Below are 21,724 nucleotides of genomic sequence, written 5' to 3'. Positions count from 1 at the left end.
TCCCAACCCCCCTATTCTTCAACTATAAACAGTAACCAGTTTTGTTAAAATAATTAGTTCACAGTATAATAAGTGTGACTTGATTCTTCATTGGATCAAGTATTAGAGAATGACTTCATTCAAGATACTGCAATACAAGTGAAAGGTTGAGTATGTTCCTTGTTGGTCCAAGAATATTTTTCCATTGGTAATGCTTTGTGAATATGATAAACACTTAACTGCTCTGTGGTTATAATTCCAAGTCAAACACAAAGTTCTGACCATGAAATGTTGGGTGAACGAGTAATAAAGTTATATGAAGGACAGACCATATAATGCTCACTAGGATGATGCAAAATTAACACTATTGTGTTCGAATAAGCTTTTTGGTTGCTGACCAGTTAAATTTTAAGTTTACTGGCAACTGATGTGTTGATATTAACAAAAAACAGTATATGAGAATACAGACAAGGTGACACAACATATCACACACACACACACACACACACACACACACACATGTGCATACAAGACTAGATGATGAGAAAGAGTTGGGAGAGGGACACGAAGGTAACTAAGAAACCCCTGGTCACTTAGTTGTCACAGGATGTCATATATCCATATCGTATCACAACCTTAAGAATACATTTAGATAGTACTTGTTCATAAAGACTCTATGTATCACGGTCTCCCATTGGGTTACATTTTCAATTGTTAAAACTAAATTTCCTGAATCCCTACATGAAATGGTTTATTAGCTTTTTAAATTCAAGGACTAATACAAAGCAACAGTTGGTCATATCTATTTTCGAAGAAGCTGATGGGAACCAATATTTTCAGGTATGACAGTCTGTTTCCTCAACATTACATACAGCAATTCGTCATAATCCGGAGCTCTGACATGGGCTACAGGCAAATCATTTTCAAATTCACCCAAAGCAAAGTGGCAGTTGTACGCTCCTACATTTGCCAAACTGGAACTTAGATGGTACTTCTCTGTCAGTTCTAAATGTTGAGGGTATGCAAGTTCGAGGCATACAATAAATTTTAGTCTGTAGATGTGATTTGTAACATTCTGGATGGCTAAGTGGGGTGGGGAGAATGGTCACTGTGGAGTATACCCTGCCAGTAAAATTAATTCTACTCACTGACTGCCATACTTGGCATGAAATGTTTGATGAATTTCAAGAATTCTTGCTCTGATTACTTTCTACTCTCCTTCATTCTGTGCCTTGCTCTTGGTGCCTGAAAGACTGAAAAGTTCTTGTGTGATGTACTATGTGTGAACCCATGTAGAGCTGCTTGTCTATCCCCAATCATCAAATGGCACACACGATTCAATCATGGGACTAAGAACATGTAAATAAGCAACTGTCGGTTACGGCACAGATGCTTCAGCAGCCTCAAAAATTACCCTAGTCATGCCATCCTCTGTGTCCTGAACATGAATTTTTTGTTTTGTTCAGGTACAATGAGTTGGCTGCGTGGCGTCCAGTTGGCTCTTAAAAGCATCAAAATTAGAAGCTTTCTTTGTGCTTGGCAAACTGACCCAGATGACTAAGTGCTAACTTGAATATCAGTGATCAGCCTGTTACAGTACTGCATTAGCTAAAGTACGAGAACCAAGCAACAGATAATTAAATGAGAACTATCCTGCTGCTGTGGTAGTGGACATTACTGCTTTCACTGTGTTCAGCAAACAGATATTGTTGCAAAAAATCAAATAAAAACAGTCTCAAACATGTTTTCAGATTTTTTATTTGTTAGCAACTACAGTGACAACTGTACTTCCACAGTTCTCTCTCCGTCTGCCACCACCAGCAGCCATAATGGGAGTGAAAAGCCTGAAGATGGTCTGAGGAAAGGGCCAAAACCAGTTGCTAGCAAATAAAAAGTCTGAAAATAAGATCAATTTTTATTTGATTTTTGGAATTTTGTAGTGATTGCTGTGCTCCAATTACAGAATGCTTTCTAAAATTTTAGATATCACTGTGCAGAAGAAATCTCTTTATCATTCAACTCCAGTGACAGATGTAGATAGGTCCCCAGAGAAATTACTAGGAATATTGAGAGACCAGGTCTTCAAATGCTGCAGCATCAACAGAATTATGCAGCAAAAGATGCAGGAAGCACAGAGTGAATTTTGTAATTATAGCACTTTCTGCAGCTACTGTCTGCCTGTAAGTTTGCGGTTATCATGACACATGTGAAAAATGACCCCTCAATGAACGTTCCCCTCCTTTTTCTTTAAAACAGAAACAAGTGACTTTCATCATTATGTTATTTTCTTCCATGACTCCTCCTCCTCCTCCTCCTCCTCCTCTTCTTCTTCTTCCCGGCTGTCTGATGGACTTATAACTAGCCGCAATATTTGCCAACTATTTATGGATAAGGAAGCCAGACTCATCTCCATATGATCCATCTTCTCTCTCTCTAATACTACAGAAATATCCCAGCACTGTGTGTCGTTATTAGTGACATTTAAGGACAGTCTAAATATGCCATTCTCTGGAGAACCTTTCTGTCAATCCCTCTATGTTGTGAGGGTGTTTGTACTCTCAACCAGGCATCCCAAATAATCAAGAGCTACTGCCTTCACAGTTCAACACGATTCAACGAGAATACATGTCAGTTTGGACAGAGCCCCATATATCTAACTAAGTCTAACAAAATTTAGGTACAGCCAGTACCTCAGAGGGTTCCCAATAATGACGTTCGGCTCAACAGCCATCCACCCCATTGACTCAGCCTACACTTTGAGGCTGGGGTTGTTTATAGAGGTTTGTACCATCCCCACAATCTGGTCAGTTAAGCCAAGGTCTAATTTCTCTGCGCCACACAACATTCCACCATCACATCAAAATGTGGTCACAGAACCATGGCCAGAGTTTAGGGTAGTAGGACAGTGGTGCCATTCACCAGCTCCCAGCTCAACATACCTCAATAAATATGGCCTCAATTATATATAACCGAACAAGCAAGTCTTAATCATTTGGTTTATATCAACATAGAACACTTCGGGAGTAAAGGCCAGAGAATATGCCTATAATTTTTCAGAGAGACAGATGGGTTGACCAGTGTATGCATTAATTCAGTGGAACCAATAGTCATACAAAACCAATGAAAATAAATAAAGCATATCTCTCTGAGACTTGTTCCTTCATCAGGGAGAAGAGAGAAGGGAAGGGGAAGAAGGGAAAGTGGATGCAGGTCACTCACAACTTGGATTGTGGGGTAACAAAGGAATGTGTTGGACTGTAAGTCCAAGGGACTGGTGTTGAGTGGGAGGAACAAATGGCTTGTGTGGTGTAGCAGTCACCTAGGTTACTAGAGTTATCTACATCTACATCTACATCCATACTCCGCAAGCCACCTGACGGTGTGTGGCGGAGGGTACCTTCAGTACCTCTATCGGTTCTCCCTTCTATTCCAGTCTCGTATTGTTCGTGGAAAGAAGGATTGTCGGTATGCCTCTGTGTGGGCTCTAATCTCTCTGATTTTATCCTCATGGTCTCTTCGCGAGATATACGTAGGAGGGAGCAATATACTGCTTGACTCTTCAGTGAAGGTATGTTCTCGAAACTTTGACAAAAGCCCGTACCGAGCTACTGAGCGTCTCTCCTGCAGTGTCTTCCACTGGAGTTTATCTATCATCTCCGTAACGCTTTTGCGATTACTAAATGATCCTGTAACGAAGCGCGCTGCTCTCCGTTGGATCTTCTCTATGTCTTGTATCAACCCTATCTGGTACGGATCCCTCACTGCTGAGCAGTATTCAAGCAGTGGGCGAACAAGCGTACTGTAACCTACTTCCTTTGTTTTCGGATTGCATTTCCTTAGGATTCTTCCAATGAATCTCAGTCTGGCATCTGCTTTACCGACAATCAACATTATATGATCATTCCATTTTAAATCACTCCTAATGCGTACTCCCAGATAATTTATGGTATTAACTGCTTCCAGTTGCTGACCTGCTATTTTGTAGCTAAATGATAAAGGATCTATCTTTCTGTGTATTCGCAGCACATTACACTAGTCTACATTGAGATTCAGTTGCCATTCCCTGCACCATGCGTCAATTCGCTGCAGATCCTCCTGCATTTCAGTACAATTTTCCATTGTTACAACCTCTCGATACACCACAGCATCATCTGCAAAAAGCCTCAGTGAACTTCCGATGTCGTCCACCAGGTCATTTATGTATATTGTGAATAGCAACAGTCCTATGACACTCCCCTGCGGCACACCTGAAATTACTCTTACTTCAGAAAACTTCTCTCCATTGAGAATAACATGCTGCGTCCTGTTATCTAGGAACTCCTCAATCCAATCACACAATTGGTCTGATAGTCCATATGCTCTTACTTTGTTCAATAAACGACTGTGGGGAACTGTATCGAACGCCTTGCGGAAGTCAAGAAACACGGCATCTACCTGTGAACCCGTGTCTATGGCCCTCTGAGTCTCGTGGACGAATAGAGCGAGCTGGGTTTCACATGACCGTCTTTTTCGAAATCCATGCTGATTCCTACAGAGTAGATTTCTAGTCTCCAGAAAAGTCATTATACTCGAACACAATACGTGTTCCAAAATTCTACAACTGATCGACGTTAGAGATATAGGTCTATAGTTCTGCACATCTGTTCGACGTCCCTTCTTGAAAACGGGGATGACCTGTGCCCTTTTCCAATCCTTTGGAACGCTACGCTCTTCTAGAGACCTACGGTACACCGCTGCAAGAAGGGGGGCAAGTTCCTTCGCGTACTCTGTGTAAAATTGAACTGGTATCCCATCAGGTCCAGAGGCCTTTCCTCTTTTGAGCGATTTTAATTGTTTCTCTATCCCTCTGTCGTCTATTTCGATATCTACCATTTTGTCATCTGTGCGACAGTCTAGAGAAGGAACTACAGTGCAATCTTCCTCTGTGAAACAACTTTGGAAAAAGACATTTAGTATTTCGGCCTTTAGTCTGTCATCCTCTGTTTCAGTACCATTTTGGTCACAGAGTGTCTGGACATTTTGTTTTGATCCACCTACCGCTTTGACATAAGACCAAAATTTCTTAGGATTTTCTGCCAAGTCAGTACATAGAACTTTACTTTCGAATTCATTGAACGCCTCTGGCATAGCTCTCTTCACACTACATTTCGCTTCGCGTAATTTTTGTTTGTCTACAAGGCTTTGGCTATGTTTATGTTTGCTGTGAAGTTCCCTTTGCTTCCGCAGCAGTATTCTAACTCGGTTGTTGAACCACGGTGGCTCTTTTCCATCTCTTACGATCTTGCTTGGCACATACTCATCTAACGCATATTGTATGATGGTTTTGAACTTTGTCCACTGATCCTCAACACTATCAGTACTTGAGACAAAACTTTTGTGTTGAGCCAACAGGTACTCTGAAATCTGCTTTTTGTCACTTTTTCTAAACAGAAAAATCTTCCTACCCTTTTTAATATTCCTATTTACGGCTGAAATCATCGATGCCGTAACCGCTTTATGATCGCTGATTCCCTGTTCTGCAGGAGAGCATGCAACACCACTGGCTATTTGGCATCCTCCAGGTGCACAGTTTGTCTATGCTCATTCATGCACTCCACCAATTCAGTGGTTGTCACACTGAAGTAGAAAGCAGTGCAGTGAACATATGTCAGCTGATAAGTGATGTATTGTTTAACTTGTAGCCAGCCTTTAATGGTATATGAATAGCCAGTGGTGGGGTTAGAGTAGGTGGTTACTGGGAGATGCATGGGGACAGGTTTTGTAGTGGGCTCGATTACAGCTGTAAGAACCTTTAGGTTGGTGGCTAGGGAGTGTCGTAGGGTTTGACAAGGATGTTATGGAGGTTAGGAGGATGATGAAAGGCCATTCTGGGAGGTATAGGGAGGATACTGTGAAGAGGTAATCTCATTTCAGGGCTCAACTAGAGAATGTTGTAACCCTGATCTTTCTCTATACACTGTCCATTTCTCTTTGTTTAATAGTCATTTCCTTTGTTTAATGATCATTTTTCATAGTTTAAAAGATTTTGTTTCTTTGCTGAATGACTGTTTAACAATCATTTTAACGTCATTGCTTAGCAATCTCTGTCTGGCTTTAATCCTATAGCAATTTTAGTTTCATTTCCCTTTGCTTACCACATTTTTCCGTCATTTTTTAACCACTGATGATCCCTCCTGTGCTGCTGGTGATCTTTTTATGCTCCCTGGCTATCTTTCTTCCATTCTGGGCACTCTTTTCTCTGTATTTAGTGTTCTTTCTTCTGTAATGTATAATTATAATATCAATTTAATGTTTTTTTCTGAATCCCATATGTATCTGTGTCTGCCAGACCTTCATTATCTACAATCATTTATCCTTTATACACCCTACTCCTGCCCAACAGTACTTAAATTCCTTCTGAGAGCATTCTTTCACCACAACCAAACTGAACCCCCACATTGTTTTCCTCCAACCCTGATTGACCTCTGGAATTGCCACCAAAGGATTCACTTTAAAAGTTCCAATTTCTAGGTGCAACACTTCTTTTCACCAGTCTTCCCTTAAATTCCAAAATCTTCAATCATTTGGTCTTATTCACCTTATCCTTGAACTATACATTGCTTTGTGTAACCACTACTCCCAACAGCTTTTCAAAATCCTCCACCTTTCAGACCCTGGCTCAGTTATTACACTCAGGATCATAATGCTAGATGTCAGCTATAGACTTGAGCTTAATGTCACACACCACATGAAAAAACATCCACCATGCTGGCCTAACACTTCAAAAGTGGTGCTCCTTTCACCATCTCCCACGACCACCAACCACAACAGCCCCCCCCCCCCCCCCCCCGCCCAAAAAAAAAATCCAACAAACTCAGCCTAGCCTCCTTATTTAACCTTTAACCTTGCAATCACAACTATAATCATGCTCAACCACCACACAACACAATCCTAATAAAGTCCTAAACTTCTCATCCAGGTCCCTCTCTGTCCCTGATAAACCTGTCCTATAATAAAGGTTAAACCTCTAGTCCCATACTTAAATTCAACCACACTGCCCTACTAAAATACCTCCTCTCTTTCACTGGAAACCTCAACAGGAAATGTCACTTCACCACACAGTGAGAATCCTCAAGAAACAGAGCTAGCATTGCACCCTCCCTGGAACAATTCCAACAGCTTTACCAAAGGGACCCTCTCCTCCCCACAAAATCATCCCTTGCAGGCATTCCAGGATTTCCTCAAACCCAGTATCGCTTCCCAGTCTTCCTTGAAGAGCACCCCAACAACCTCCACGATCAGTCCAGCTAAATCCTGTGCCATTCGGGAACTAAGAGCAGATCACTCTGTTATCGCCCTCCCAGTGAATAAATGCTCAACAAATGTGGAGCTTGACAGTGGGGAATATGTGGAAGAGGGGCTTCGTCAACTCTCAGACACCTCAGCCCATAAAGCCATTCTGCATTACCCCATTTCCTCCATACAGACTGACCTGCAGAAAATCCTAAAAACCTTAGGTCCCTCACAAGATCTCACAACTGCTTCCATAGATCTACTCCCTCCACTTGAGCCATGTGCCCCTACCTTCTACCTGTTAACCAACATCCACAAAGAGAACCATTCTGCCCGCCCCATTGTAAGAGGCTTAAAAGCCGCAACAGAATGCCTCTCAGCTCTGGTAGACCAACTGATGACCTTAGCAGTTAAGTCCCATAAGATTTCACACATTTTTCTGGTAGACCAGCACTTCCAATCTATCACCCAAAATCTTCCATCCTACATCGAAGACATAAACTACTTCCTGGAATGCCTCGACTCCATCACCATCCCTCTCCCACCTGAAACCTTCGTAGGTGCTACATCTCCCTACACAAATATCCCACATACTCAGAGTGCTATCTCTCCCAACACCCACCTGAAAGTCACACAAAACCTCATTCCTTATCACACTTGCTAACTTCGTCCTCATCCATAATTATCTCACTTTTGAGGGCCAGACCTACAAACGAATCAGGTGGAGAGCTACGGGAAGCAGGATGGCCCCATCCTACACCAATCTTTTCATGGGCTGGATGGAAGAGGCATTCCTCAGGACCCAGCAGCTGCATCCCCTAGCTTGTTATAGGTTTATTGGTGACTTCTTTTTGGTCTGGGCCCATGTTGAAGAACAACTCCTTGGCTTCCTTCAAAAGCTCAACTCCTTTTCTAACCTGAATTTCACATGATCCTTCCCCAGAACCCAAGCCACCTTGTTGAGTGTTAACCATCACTTCATTGAGCCTCACACCCAAACCTCTGTCCATAGCAGACCCACAAACAAACAAACAATAGTATCCCCATTTTGATAGATGCCATCCCTTCCATAGCAAATGTACATTTCCCTACAGCTAATGTATCTGTAGTTCCCCCATTCTGGAAACAATGTTCCTACCTCAGGTCACACACAAGCATCCGCCTTGTCAGTCAGTACCATCCTGGCCTTGAATGTCTCAACATATTGCGCTGCCAGGGCTACGACTTCCTCAAGTCGAGTCCCGAAATGAGATCATCTCTCCACAATCTCCACACACTTCCCAGAGCTGCCTTTCGTCATCCTCCTAATCTCTGGGACATTCTTGTCAAACCCTATGGTATTCTCAAGCCACCTTCTCTACCTAAAGGTTCTTGCCCCTATAATTCATCCCACTGCAAAACCTGCCCCCCCCAACCACCAACTCCAGCCCCACCACTGCCAAAACATATACCACACATGGTAGGGCCACATGTGAAACAACACATCACTTATAAGCTGACATGTGTTTACTGCATTGGTATGACAACCACTAAACTGGCATGAATGTGCACAAATGAACTGCCCACATGATAGGTTTTATTTATTTGCACCAGTTTTGTGTAAATATTGTCTGTACTGAGCTAAGGTAAATACTGGCCAACCCATGTGTCTCTTTGCATATTTTTTACATTTCTTTAAGAGATTCTCCTTTCAATCAGTTATCTCTATAATTAAACAGTCTTAATGTAAATATTTTATTGACAGTGTATTTCTGCATTTTTCACGAGTTTGTGTGACCTTCCTTACAATATTTACACATATCACCCAGGAAAAAAATGATTCACAGGTTACTTTATGTAATTCAGGTTTATACATGTGTATTTACTGCTTTTACAAATGAGTATGTACAATGATGAAAAATATTTTAATAACAGTGTACCTATTTTGTTCCTTTCCACTGCATACAAGTCAAGTTGTTAAAAGAACACTCATGTTTGAGATTATTTAAGTAGCTCGACAATTTTGTATTTCCAACTAATGAATATTTTATTACTAACACACCAGCACAGGAAAAAAACATATATTTAAAACAGATGGAATTCTATTTTAAGTACAATAAGCATTCTGTATACAACAGTACAGGAAACTATAAAGATCTGAAATACAGTTAAATGTCATCTGGAAGAGACAAGCCAACTGAATCAGAAGTAGATGGCCCCATAAATTTAGAATCTAGATAAACAATACAGCCTGGTAGAGCATACAGTAGAAGCCAATAAGTGTCTACATACAATCTTTACAGGTTGGTGACAAAAGGTCACCTATTTGAGAAGCTGGAAATAACTATATGACAGAACACAACACTTACAAGATCCCTATCCTGCAAATCTAGAAAAGATAAAATTGGAGTGCTGCAAAATACTTAACATATCATCACAGCCTTCACCAAAATTTCAAAAGCAAAACTGTATTTTCAAAAATAAGGAAACATTTATCATCCAGTTCCACTAATCACCTTTCCACTCACTTTTCATTTGTAGAAAACTGATAGGAAGCCATAATATTTCAATGAAACAGAGCCACACAGTACTTACTTTTAGTACTTTGTGTTGTTGTTTCTTTTTTACAGATGTTAACTTATAACTTTTTTGGGGTATACTTTTTTATTTTAATGATGCAATACAAAGACATATAATAAATATAAATTACTTATATCATACCTAGCCCAGGGGACTTTGCGAAGCCAGTTACTCAGACCTTCATTTAAAGTACCCTTGTCTTTGAATTTGTTTGTACGTCGTGGCTGCTCAGCAAGGAGAACATGCTCACGCAGAGCTGCCACAGCCCATGATGTTATTTTTGACTGAGCCTGCAGTATCTCCATTTTCTGGTGTGGTGAAATAAGCTGAATGTTATGCAAGGAGTGAGAAAGCTCATCCCTAGAAAAATTATAACAAAAATGTTATGTTGCTTGCCAATGTATAAACCATTACATTTCATAGAATTCATGAATAAGAGTGTAACAAAGCACTTGTACCTGGGACGTTTCTTGTTATATGAAAGGCCTAACCATCCATTTAGCATTGCATACTTGACAGAAGGAATTAAATAATCTCTTTTCAACAGCTCATACATCATTTCAATTCCTTTAGTTCTCATTCTTGCACGTTGGACCTACACAAAAGAATATTTTATCATTTTTGATAGAAGTTATATAGGCAAATTTCACTAAAATATGCTGTATGTGAATTTTCTACATTTTAGAATTCTTTAATGCAAAATTTTAACAGCAACGGCAGCAATTCAATGGAAAATGATCATGGTCATTATCTTCTACATAGATGTCAAAACAATTTCATATTGCAAAATGCCCTATGATCATGAACTTCACGTAACTTAAGTAACAACTTGATTTATAAAAATGATGTTACTGATCATATGCAAGACTCAAATAAGATTCACTATTCACAACACTCACAGGTGAACTTGAAAATGACATTGCAAGCTGAAACAGCAAGCTTGAAATCTCAAAATACAAGCAAATAAAAAATTATGTTGCACCTATTGGAATTTACTTCTTATAAAATGTTGTATTCTGACTTAGTTCATGCCACAGGCTCCACTGACAAGAAAATAAAAGTAAAATAATTATAAACAGGCAGAAAGGAAACACATACTTGATATATGTGCAGGAAGTGTGGAAAGTTGCCAATTTCAGTAACTACAGTGAAGGGCACTGTTTGCTGGTGGAAGGAATGGGTAACATGGAAAAGGATCAATTAATTGCATATTCATTAGCATCTACCAAAAGTGTATGATTGATAGTTAAATCACTAGCAGACAACAATACACTGAACATCAACACCTCATTCATTAATGTAGGTGTCATACTTTTGCCTGCATGTAAAGCGAAGTAAACAGTAATCTGTAGCAAAACTGATAATGGCATACAATAGTGGAGAAGTAAACAGAATTTTTGGCACAGAATATAGTTTTGGAAATGCCTGCACCTGTTCAGTGCAGTGCTTTTCATTGTATTTTATTGTAAGTATGAAATGAAATTGCTATATTATGGATGAGAAAAGTTTCACTGACATTTATTATAATGTATTTCTTGTACTCGCCACACTTGGGGCCTGACACTGTATCAAAATTTGTAATGGTGAATAAATTAGTTTGCGACCAAGCATTTCCAAAACTTTGTTCACTTTGTAGGAAGTCCCAAGAATTAGCTGTCTGTGGTGACTTCAATATTAATTTTGTATGTGACTGTGTATGAAAAAGGAAGTTGGAGGATCTGCTAAATTCATATGATCTGATGCAGACTATATTTTTCCAAGCAGGGAGCAGGGGAACAGTAACACAATTATAGACAATATTTTTATTAATTATTCATTACTAGATCAGCATTCTGTTAGTAAAAGGGTGAATGGCCTTTCAGACCATGATGCACAAATATTAACTCTAAAAGGTTTTTGTACTCACACAAATGTTATACATAATTACAAACTACATGGAAAAGGTAATCCAATGACAATAGAAAGATTTTCAAACCTTTTTTTTAGGAACAAGAGCAGAAGGATGTTTGTAGTGCTGATAACATAGATGACAAATATAATAATTTGCTCAATACATATTTTGTGCTCTTTGAAAGTTGCTTTCTATTAGAATGTTCAAGGCACAGTACTAGCAGTAAAAGGTAGCCTGGGTGGTTGACTAGTGGGATAAGGATATCATGTAGAAGAAAGTGGGAATTATGTCAAAACGTTAGATATAGTCACAATCGATCTACAGTAGTCCATTGCAAACAGTACTACCAGGCACTTAAAAACATTTTTAGGAAGGCAAAAGAGTATATGGTACACAAATAGAATAGCTAATTCACAGGTTAAATTAATGCCATATGTTCAGTCATGAAGGAAGTGTCTGGTCAGCAGAATCAGGTCACGGATATAACGTCAGTACATAGTAAAAAATGTTTCTGTTACTGATAAGCCAGTTGTATGTACAGTATTTAACAATCACTTTCTGGACATAGTTGGTGAATTAAATGAAAACTTGGTTTCAACAGGGAATCATGTAACTCTCTTGGAAAATGGCTTTCTGGGACTGATGTCAGAAATACTACTCAGTGATGCTGACAAGTGGGAGACTGAGTCAGTAATTAAGTCACTGTCTCTCAGGGATATGATGGAGTATCTAGCAGAATACTAAATTATTGTACTTAGCTATATCTGTTTCCCCCCTGTATGAATGGTCAGTTTTCTGAACGATTACAGCACTCAGTGGTGAAGCTGCTTTATAAAAAGAGAGAAAGGGATAATGCAGACAGTTTTAAACCTATTTTTATGCCATCACTGTTTGCTAAAGTTATTGAAAAGGCTGAGTTTGTAAGGATAATTGATCATTCCACTTAATATAATTTGCTGTCAAATGCACAGTTTGGTTTTAGAAAAGCTTTAACAACTGAAAATATTATATTCTCTTTTCTTTGTGAGATACTGGATGGATTAAACATAAGGTTTCAAATGCTAGGCTTGCTTGTACAGCCCTCTCGCAGTGTCCGGAGCAAGTATGGTGGGTCTAACACACCAGTGTCAATGTGTTCTTTTTTCCATTTCCAGGAGTGTATGTCTATATATATATATGAATATAATAGAGGGAAACATTCCACGTGGGGAAGAAGAACTCCAGAATTTCCTCTCCAACCTCAACTCCTTTGGTTCCATCAGATTCACCTGGTCCTACTCTAAATCCCATGCCACTTTCCTTGACGTTGACCTCCACCTGTCCAATGGCCAGCTTCACACGTCCGTCCACATCAAACCCACCAACAAGCAACAGTACCTCCATTATGACAGCTGCCACCCATTCCACATCAAACGGTCCCTTCCCTACAGCCTAGGTCTTCGTGGCAAACGAATCTGCTCCAGTCCGGAATCCTTGAATCATTACACCAACAACCTGAAAACAGCTTTTGCATCCCGTAACTACCCTCCCGACCTGGTACAGAAGCAAATAACCAGAGCCACTTCCTCATCTCCTCAAACCCGGAACCTTCCACAGAAGAAACCCAAAAGTGCCCCACTTGTGACAGGATACTTTCTGGGACTGGATCAGATTCTGAATGTGGCTCTCCAGCAGGGATACGAATTCCTCAAATCCTGCCCTGAAATGAGATCCATCCTTCATGAAATCCTCCCCACTCCACCTAGAGTGTCTTTCCGCCGTCCACCTAACCTTCGTAACCTCTTAGTTCATCCCTATGAAATCCCCAAACCACCTTCCCTACCTTCTGGCTCCTACCCTTGTAACTGCCCCCAGTGTAAAACCTGTCCCATGCACCCTCCCACCACCACCTACTCCAGTCCTGTAACCCGGAAGGTGTACAAGATCAAAGGCAGAGCCACGTGTGAAAGCACCCACGTGATTTACCAACTGACCTGCCTACACTGTGAAGCGTTCTATGTGGGAATGACCAGCAACAAACTGTCCATTCGCATGAATGGACACAGGCAGACAGTGTTTGTTGGTAATGAGGATCACCCTGTGGCTAAACATGCCTTGGTGCATGGCCAGCACATCTTGGCACAGTGTTACACCGTCCGGGTTATCTGGATACTTCCCACTAACACCAACCTGTCAGAACTCCGGAGATGGGAACTTGCCCTTCAGCATATCCTCTCTTCTCACTATACGCCAGGCCTCAATCTCCGCTAATTTCTAATTTCAATTTGCCGCCGCTCATACCTCACATGTCTTTCAACATCATCTTTGCCTCTGTACTTCCGCCTCGACTGACATCTCTGCCCAAACTCTTTGCCTTTACAAATGTCTGCTTGTGTCTGTGTATATGCGGATGGATATGTGTGTGTGTGCGAGTGAATACCTGTCCTTTTTTCCCCCTAAGGTAAGTCTTTCTGCTCCCGGGATTGGAATGACTCCTTACCCTCTCCCTTAAAACCCAAATCCTTTCGTCTTTCCCTCTCCTTCCCTCTTTCCTGATGAGGGAACCGTTGGTTGCGAAAGCTTGAATTTTGTGTGTATGTTTGTGTAAGGTGTTTGATTGTGTTGATCGCAAAATATTATTCCAGAAGTTGGACCATTAGAGAATATGGGGAGTAACTCACAACTGGTTCACCTCTTAATTTAAGAACAGACAGCAAAAGGTCATTATTCATAGTACTGAAAATGGCCATGATGTCGGGTCCTAGTGGGGCATGGTTAAATGGTGGGTGCCGCAGGGATCACTGCTGGGCCCACTCCTGTTCCTTATTTATACAAATGATATGCCTTCTACTGTTACAGGTGATTCTAAAATATTTCTGTTTGCTGATGACAGTATCTTGGTAGTAAAGAATGTTGTGTGCAATGATGGCATTGTTTGAAATAGTGCAGTTCAAGACATAAGTTCATGGCTTGTAGATAATAAACTAACGTTGAATCACAGAAGACTCCGTTTTTACAGTTTTTAACCACCACACAATTCAACAAAACCTGACTTTCTAATTATGAAGAATGGGCTTATGGTTAGTGAGACTGAACATTTCAAATTTCTAAGTTTGTTCCAACAGATAGTAAATTTTCATGGAAAGCCTGTGTTCAGGATCTTATTCAAAGAATATGCTACAATTTTTCCTATTAGAACACTATCTGAAGTAAGTGATAATTTGACACAAAAAGTAGTCTATTTTGACAATTGTCATTTACTTGTGACATATGGCATTATATTCTGGGGTAACTCTTCCCATTCTCAAATAGTACTTTTGGCTCAGAAACAGGTGGTTCAGGAACCAAGTGGTGTAAGTTCGCAAATCTCTTATCAACCCCTGTTCATTGGTCTGGGTATTCCGACATTTGCCCCTCAACATATATACTATTTAATGTTGTTTCTTGTTAACAACATCAGTTTTTCCCAAGAACTGGCAGCTTTCACTCAGTTAATGGTAGGCAGAAATCCAATCTGAATTTGGATCACACTTCCTTGACTCTCATCCAGAAAGGCATGCAGTATTCTGCTGCATCCATTTTCAATAAGCTACCACAAGAATTCAAAAAGCCTTGCAGTAATCCACATGCTTCCAAATCTAAACTGAAAGGTTTCCTCATGGATCACTCCTTCCATTCTATCGAGGAGTTATTTGAAAAGTTAAGCTAATTCCTGTGTTCCTTTGTTGATTGTGTTTATATAAACTTAGAGTGTGTCATCTTTTTAGTATTCATAAACATTTTATTTTATCTGTTATTACTCTTCTGTTGTAATTTTGTGTACTGACATGTTCTGTGACTATGAAACCAGATGTGTAAACACTATCTTTCTCATATGCATTCCATTTGGAAATCATGCTATTTCTACTTCTTATTTTTGCCTTCAGTCAACTTTCTATTCTAAGGAATATGTAGAAGTTACCATCTTTAATAAATGAGAGAAACTTGTAAAAGAAGACGCACATTCTTTCTGTGTATGATATTGAATGGGGAAGTTCCAGCTAGCTCTGTGTCTATTCTTATCTGTAGGAAACAGAAAAGTTTAACTATGTTGGTTATTTGTCCACAATTTGATATTAAAAGGTCTCTCACAACTGAATTCCATATCAGAAAGTGGAATATTCTGTGTTTTGCTGTATTTATGTAACATTCTATTTAGTGTAAACCCACAACTAAACAATAGCCTCTAATTAATTCTGTCTTTGCCACATCTATTATCTATGTAATCTTAAATGTTGTGTCATTTTCAGATGTTTAAAAGAATAAATCAATAAAACCATCAAAGCTGCTTTTTAATGTCATGTCATGACCACACTCAAGTCCAAAACCAAGAGCTGGGTCATCAATGAAGTACAACGCTTAGAACCTAAGGCACGTTTGTTACAAACACCAATGTGCAACTAGAAAAGAACTGACCTCCTAGATGGAAAGTGCAGCTATTTATATAAATATCAGATATTTACATATCATTACAAACATCGAGAATCTTCCAGAAAAAAATAAGTTGGGTCAGAACCAGCAACCTGCAGTATGCCAGCCAGCGACACTAACCATTGTGCCACACTCCATGCACCACAGCTCATGGCATCGCTCTCTCTCCCCTCAAGAAACAGCAACCCACTATTTTAGAAGTTCTCATTGCAAACCTCTACAGCATCCTGGATATATATCCTGTCAATGATCCTCCATGTGGTGGCCATGGTGGTCATGTCATTACATCCACTTCACTGTGATGAGCAGTGAACGTAGCCACTCCCGTCAAAGCTTCACGATTGTTGAGTGGCTCTTCAACTTCCTTGAAACTCTTATTATTGATCTGTACCTCTGAACTGTAGTAGGGCTTCATATCAAGAGCATGGATGATGTTCATGAACTTTTGTCTTCTTGGTGAAGGTTCATAGCCCACTGTTTCATATATGATGACTGACAAGCGATGAAGGATACAATACAGCCAAAATTAGCACTTTAGTACCTTTTCCAATAGCCCCACTCACCACAAAGGCATAAAAATTCGTACCAGGTCTCACAGACTGCTAAACCACAGAACAGTGCTTGGTGTTAAAGTGCTCTCAGTGTTCCTCCTGTGGGTCCATAGTCTGTACATGAGACAGCTGCTTTGCTTCCTTGATCTTGGTGATGAGATGTTTCACGTAATCATCCTGAGTATCGTCCAGTTGAAATTAGAAACACTGTATTCAATTGCCGTTTCTACGTAATGACTTTGGAGCAGAAAGAATGATGTGAACTCTGTAGTGTCTAGCTTTGCTGTGTTGTTGGCGAGTGTCACAATGAGCATTATTGATCCCAATCCCCGTGATTGAGATCAACATACTTTAAGAGCGTATCATCTTATTTAAGTTTTCTGTGAGGCCATTTATTTATCTGGGGATGGTAGGCAGTTGTCATCCTGTGTGTGATGTCATAACGTGAAATTACCTCTGATACTAGTCTTGACTGGAAGACTTTTCCATGATCAGAGATCATCACATGCGGCATTCTGTGCTTCAAAATGAGGTCTTCTACAAGGAGCTGTACAATTTCCAGACATTTGACATTTGGCAAAGCTTTGGTGACAGCATAGTAAGTGACAGTGGCGTAGTGCGAGGGGAGACTTTGAGACTTACGTTTCCCCTGTATTTGTGCTTAAAAAAGATGCAACAGTAATTCATAACAAAATATAAACAACTTTCTACTAAGAGCTCTAAATGTGCGAAGACATCAGTTTTGTAGCCTGCGCTGCACCCTGAGTATTTGAGTATTTGCCTGCTTGAGACTCGACTGCTCTCAGTCTCTGCCTCCCTTCCCTTACCTGACGTGTTAGTGGCATTCTCGGCTCGCCTCCACTTCCGCTCTTCCATGAAGGCTGGTGTACTGCACTTGTTAGCAGGTATCGAGACTAGTCTCTGCCGCTTCTATGCTGGCTTTTAACACAGAAGTGAACAGTCGCGCAGTTTGTGTTCATAGTCATTCTTGTGTGATTTTAGTGCATATTTTCGTTGTGTCGCCAACGTGAGTGAGCCGGCAACTGAACACCTAGAATTTTTATTAAAGATGCCTTTTTCTACATTAACATATGAAAAAAGTGTGAATTGAAGGACAAACAACCTACTCCTATATTCAGTGTAGTTTTAAGTGAAGCCAAACAGAAACGTACTTTTCAGACAGCCTGGTACGAAAAGTATATTTGGCTGATTGCGAATGCAGATAATAACAGATTACATTGTTATATATGTCTTCTGTTTGGTGGTGAAAGGGAATGGTGCAATTAAGGCATTTGTACAATAAAGAACTTTGACAGGAAAGCACAAAAGCATCAGATATCAAAACGTCACCTGCAGAACAAAGAATCATTTCAGCTATTGGGTGAACGTAGAACTGACACGCTGTTTCTGAAGCCGCTCATCTGACAGCAATAAAATAAAACGAACAAGTTGCATCCAACAGGAGAGTATTGGCTCGTCTTATTCAGGCAATTATATTTCTTTGTAAACAAGAACTAGCCTTTCGCGGCCATCGAGAAGACGAATCCTCCAGCAAAAAAGGTAACTATCTGGAATTGTTGGATTTACTAGCTCAAGAAGAGCAGTTAATCCAAGACCATCTGTCATCATCTTCAACCTTTAAACGAACTTCTCCAGATATACAGAATGCTGTAATAGAAATGATAACTCTGGCAGTTAATGAGAAAATAAGATCTGAAATTCAGAACTGCAATTTCATTTCGGTTCAGGCTGATGAAACATTAGATGTGTCATGCAACAGTCAAATGAGTATAATATTCAGGTACTGTATTGCAGACAAAACTAAGGAAAGATTCGTTGGATTTCACGATGTTTCTGGAGATAAAACTGCTGATGAAGGTTTGTCAAACATTATTCTTGCAGTATTGAAAGAATGGAATGTGGAAGGAAAAGTGGTTAGTCAAACATATGATGGTGCTTTAGTAATGGTGGGCATGGAAAGAGGACTACAACAATTGGTGAAGCAGTTCTGTCCCTATGCACTGTTTATTCATTGCTACGCACACCAGCTGAATTTGGTACTGTTACATGCCTCCAAAATCATACGAAAAGTACACATGTTTGTAAGTGATCTTACTGCATTCCATTCTTTTTCAGCAAATCATCAAAACGAACTGTATTGCTAACTGAGAAAGGATTTAACCTGCCACATGCAAGCAACACTCACTGGAACTTTCGTTCCAGGGCAGTTTCAACAATATCTAGTCATTTCTCAGAGCTATACAGTGTTTTTAATTATATAATTGATGATACAGACTCTCAGTGGGACCCAGAATCTTTGAGCTGTGCTGTGGAAATGAAACGATGGATGGATGATCCTACGTTTGTCTACTTGCTTTGCTTCTACCAAGGGTGCTTTGTTTATGTTGATCATCTCTTTAATGTTCTTCAGTCAAAATCTGTCAGTATAACTGCTTGCCATGACGAAATAAGGACTGTTTCGAGAAACTTACAACAGTTAAGAACGGAAACATTCATTGATGAATGCATTAAATGCAGCTTGTGTTTGAATGGCAACTCATCATTCTGTGATAGTCAAAAGACATTTCTCAGGGCACTAACTTACGAGATACTGGATTTGCAAATTGTTCAGATGGAAAGAAGATTTCAAGACTTTCCCCAAATTCAGTTTGTTGAACTTTTGAATGAAAAGTGTTTCCCGAACTATCAAAAAGAATTCCCAAAGTTGAAACTGCTTCAGTTATTAGAACAGTACCCTTTCTTCAAACAAGAACAACTTGAAAATGAACTGTGTAACACATACACTGACGAGAAAAAACACTTATCTCCAATAATCCTCTTAAAATACATTGTCAACAATGATTTAGACTCTGTTTATGAAGAAACAACAAAGTTCCTATGTTTGGTTTTGACCCTACCCACAACGACAGCAAGCAGTGAACGAAGCATGAGTCCTCTTAAACGAGTGAAGAATTATTTAAAGAATTCAATGTCCAACACCTGGCTGTCGTGTTTGAGCACCTTAGCAATAGAAAAGATACTACTTGGAGAGCTATCCAGTGATCAGATCTTTGTAGACTGAGTTATAGACTTATTTCTGGAAAGAAAAGACAGGTGCATTGCACTTGTGTACAAGAAAATGTAAGTGCTTCTTCTCTTGCAGCTGGAGTTCTACAAATTTGTCATCGTTTCTTGAACAAGTTAGTTACTATTATTATTATTATTTTATTATTATTATTATTATTTCTTTCCTTTCTCAGGCATTATGTCTGCTTAAAAATGGAAAGTGACGCGGACCTTATTCGAGCGTGACTTCCTTTTAACTGTACGGTATATGTTTCATTGCATTTAGGTTATTATTATTATTATTATTATTAGTGGTGGAGGTAGTTGCAGTGGTAGTAGTAGTAGTAGTAGTAGTAGTAGTAGTAGTTGTTGTTGTTGTTGTTGTTGTTGTTTTATTTGATACAGTTTGTTTCATTTGTGTAAATTATTGTTTATTGTACTATTTTGTCTCCCTATAACTGTAGTCTCCACAACCTTTACAACCACGCTACGTCACTGGTAAGTGAGGTAGTTAGTTCAGACTATTACCCTTCAATTCCCATTAGTCATTTCTGGGAACCTTCCCAAGAGATAGATTCCAATTCTGTGGAATCGTACAGCTGCAGACGGGATTGGTACCAGATGCCCCAGAGGTAACTCCAGCACGTGCTTCTGTCATTGGCATTTCTTACAGAGGCTAACTTAATGTCTAATGGATTGGTAGAGATCTGCCCGGAGATACCTGCATCGAATTGTGTCTGAAGTCCTAATAAGTTGTACGTAATCAGATTTTGGAAGGTCATGGAAACACTTCAGGATAGCTGGCTGAAGATGAGCTGAGATGATGAGCAACCATTACTGTCATAATGGATCATAGTTTCTCTTATATAATGCTCCTTTTATTAATGGGAATTTTCCTTTGGTCAGTTACTCCTTCTTCAAAGCTTCTATGGTTTTCAGCAGTGCTGGATTTTCCATTTGTTCAGCAGTAATGTCATTTAATGCAGCAATGAAGAGATTTCACCAATGCTATTGTGTTCTGCCAAAGGATTCCTTGAAAGGCAGTCAGCATCCTTGGGTTTGACTGCAACATCATGCTCCTGTAGCCTCAGTGCTCTACTCACCAGTCAACCTGACAGATCCTGAAGGGAAGTTAGCCAGTGCAGAGTATTATAGTCCACCACAGTGGTGAATGGTTTGCCAAATAAATACATCCAGAACTTGTTGATGAACCAAACAACTGCAAGGCACTATTTCTATGTTGTAGAACAGTTCATCTTGGACTGGGTGAGTACTCAGGAAGCACAAGCTATCCCCTTTCCAGTACCTTCCTAAACTTGTCCCATAATCACCAGAGCTGGTGTGAAGTTCTATCTCAGCGTTCTTGTCATACAGTGCTAGGATTGCAGAAGATGTTAGTGCCTCCTTAAGGACAAGGAGAGTTCTTTCTTGCATCTCAATCCAGGAAAATCTGGCATCTCCCTGTGAAAGTTCATGCAAGGAATGTGCCTTGTTACGGAAGTCCTTTATGAATTGCACATAGTACAAACTTCTCACATCATGAATGTGCAGAGGAGTTGGAAAAATCTGCGACTGCTTTTACTTTCTTTGTATCAGGACAGACTTTCTCACCATTCATTAGACTATAATTTCTAGAGACGCAAAGAGGCACTTTTTCATATTCAGGCAAGGCCTGTGGTTTGAACACAATTCAAAATAGTTGTCAGATGGCTTAAAATGTCTTTAAAAAACGATAATGTCTTCTAGATAGCACAGACACATCAGCCATTTAATGTGTCAAGGCATGGCTGGAACATTACACAGTCCAATCTGAATAATTTTAAATTCATAGATGACATCAGGAGTCATGAAGGCAGTTCTTCCCCGGTCAGTCTTGTCAACCTTGATTTGTCAGCACCCTGTCTTCATGTCCATAGTTGAAAAATACTTTGCTCCTGTCAAGCATTCTAAGGTGTCA

General features: G+C 39.8%; 1 protein-coding gene across 1 annotated transcript in view; it reads right to left on the bottom strand.

Annotated features, from left to right (window-relative positions):
* The window catches only part of LOC126184598 (E3 ubiquitin-protein ligase HERC2), an 812,863-nt gene that overhangs the window by 470,049 nt on the left and 321,090 nt on the right, over positions 1-21,724 (bottom strand). Inside the window, exons 32-33 of the mRNA XM_049927039.1 lie at positions 10,269-10,405; positions 9,952-10,170 (exon numbers count right to left, since the gene is read on the bottom strand). Coding sequence (XP_049782996.1) covers positions 9,952-10,170; positions 10,269-10,405 — 356 coding nt within the window. The remainder of the gene's footprint in view (positions 1-9,951; positions 10,171-10,268; positions 10,406-21,724) is intronic.

This window comes from Schistocerca cancellata, chromosome 4 (genome assembly GCF_023864275.1).
Source record: "Schistocerca cancellata isolate TAMUIC-IGC-003103 chromosome 4, iqSchCanc2.1, whole genome shotgun sequence".
Taxonomy (NCBI): domain Eukaryota; kingdom Metazoa; phylum Arthropoda; class Insecta; order Orthoptera; family Acrididae; genus Schistocerca; species Schistocerca cancellata.
Note: the sequence above shows the minus strand (reverse complement) of the source record. Positions and strands in the feature narration are given on the sequence as shown.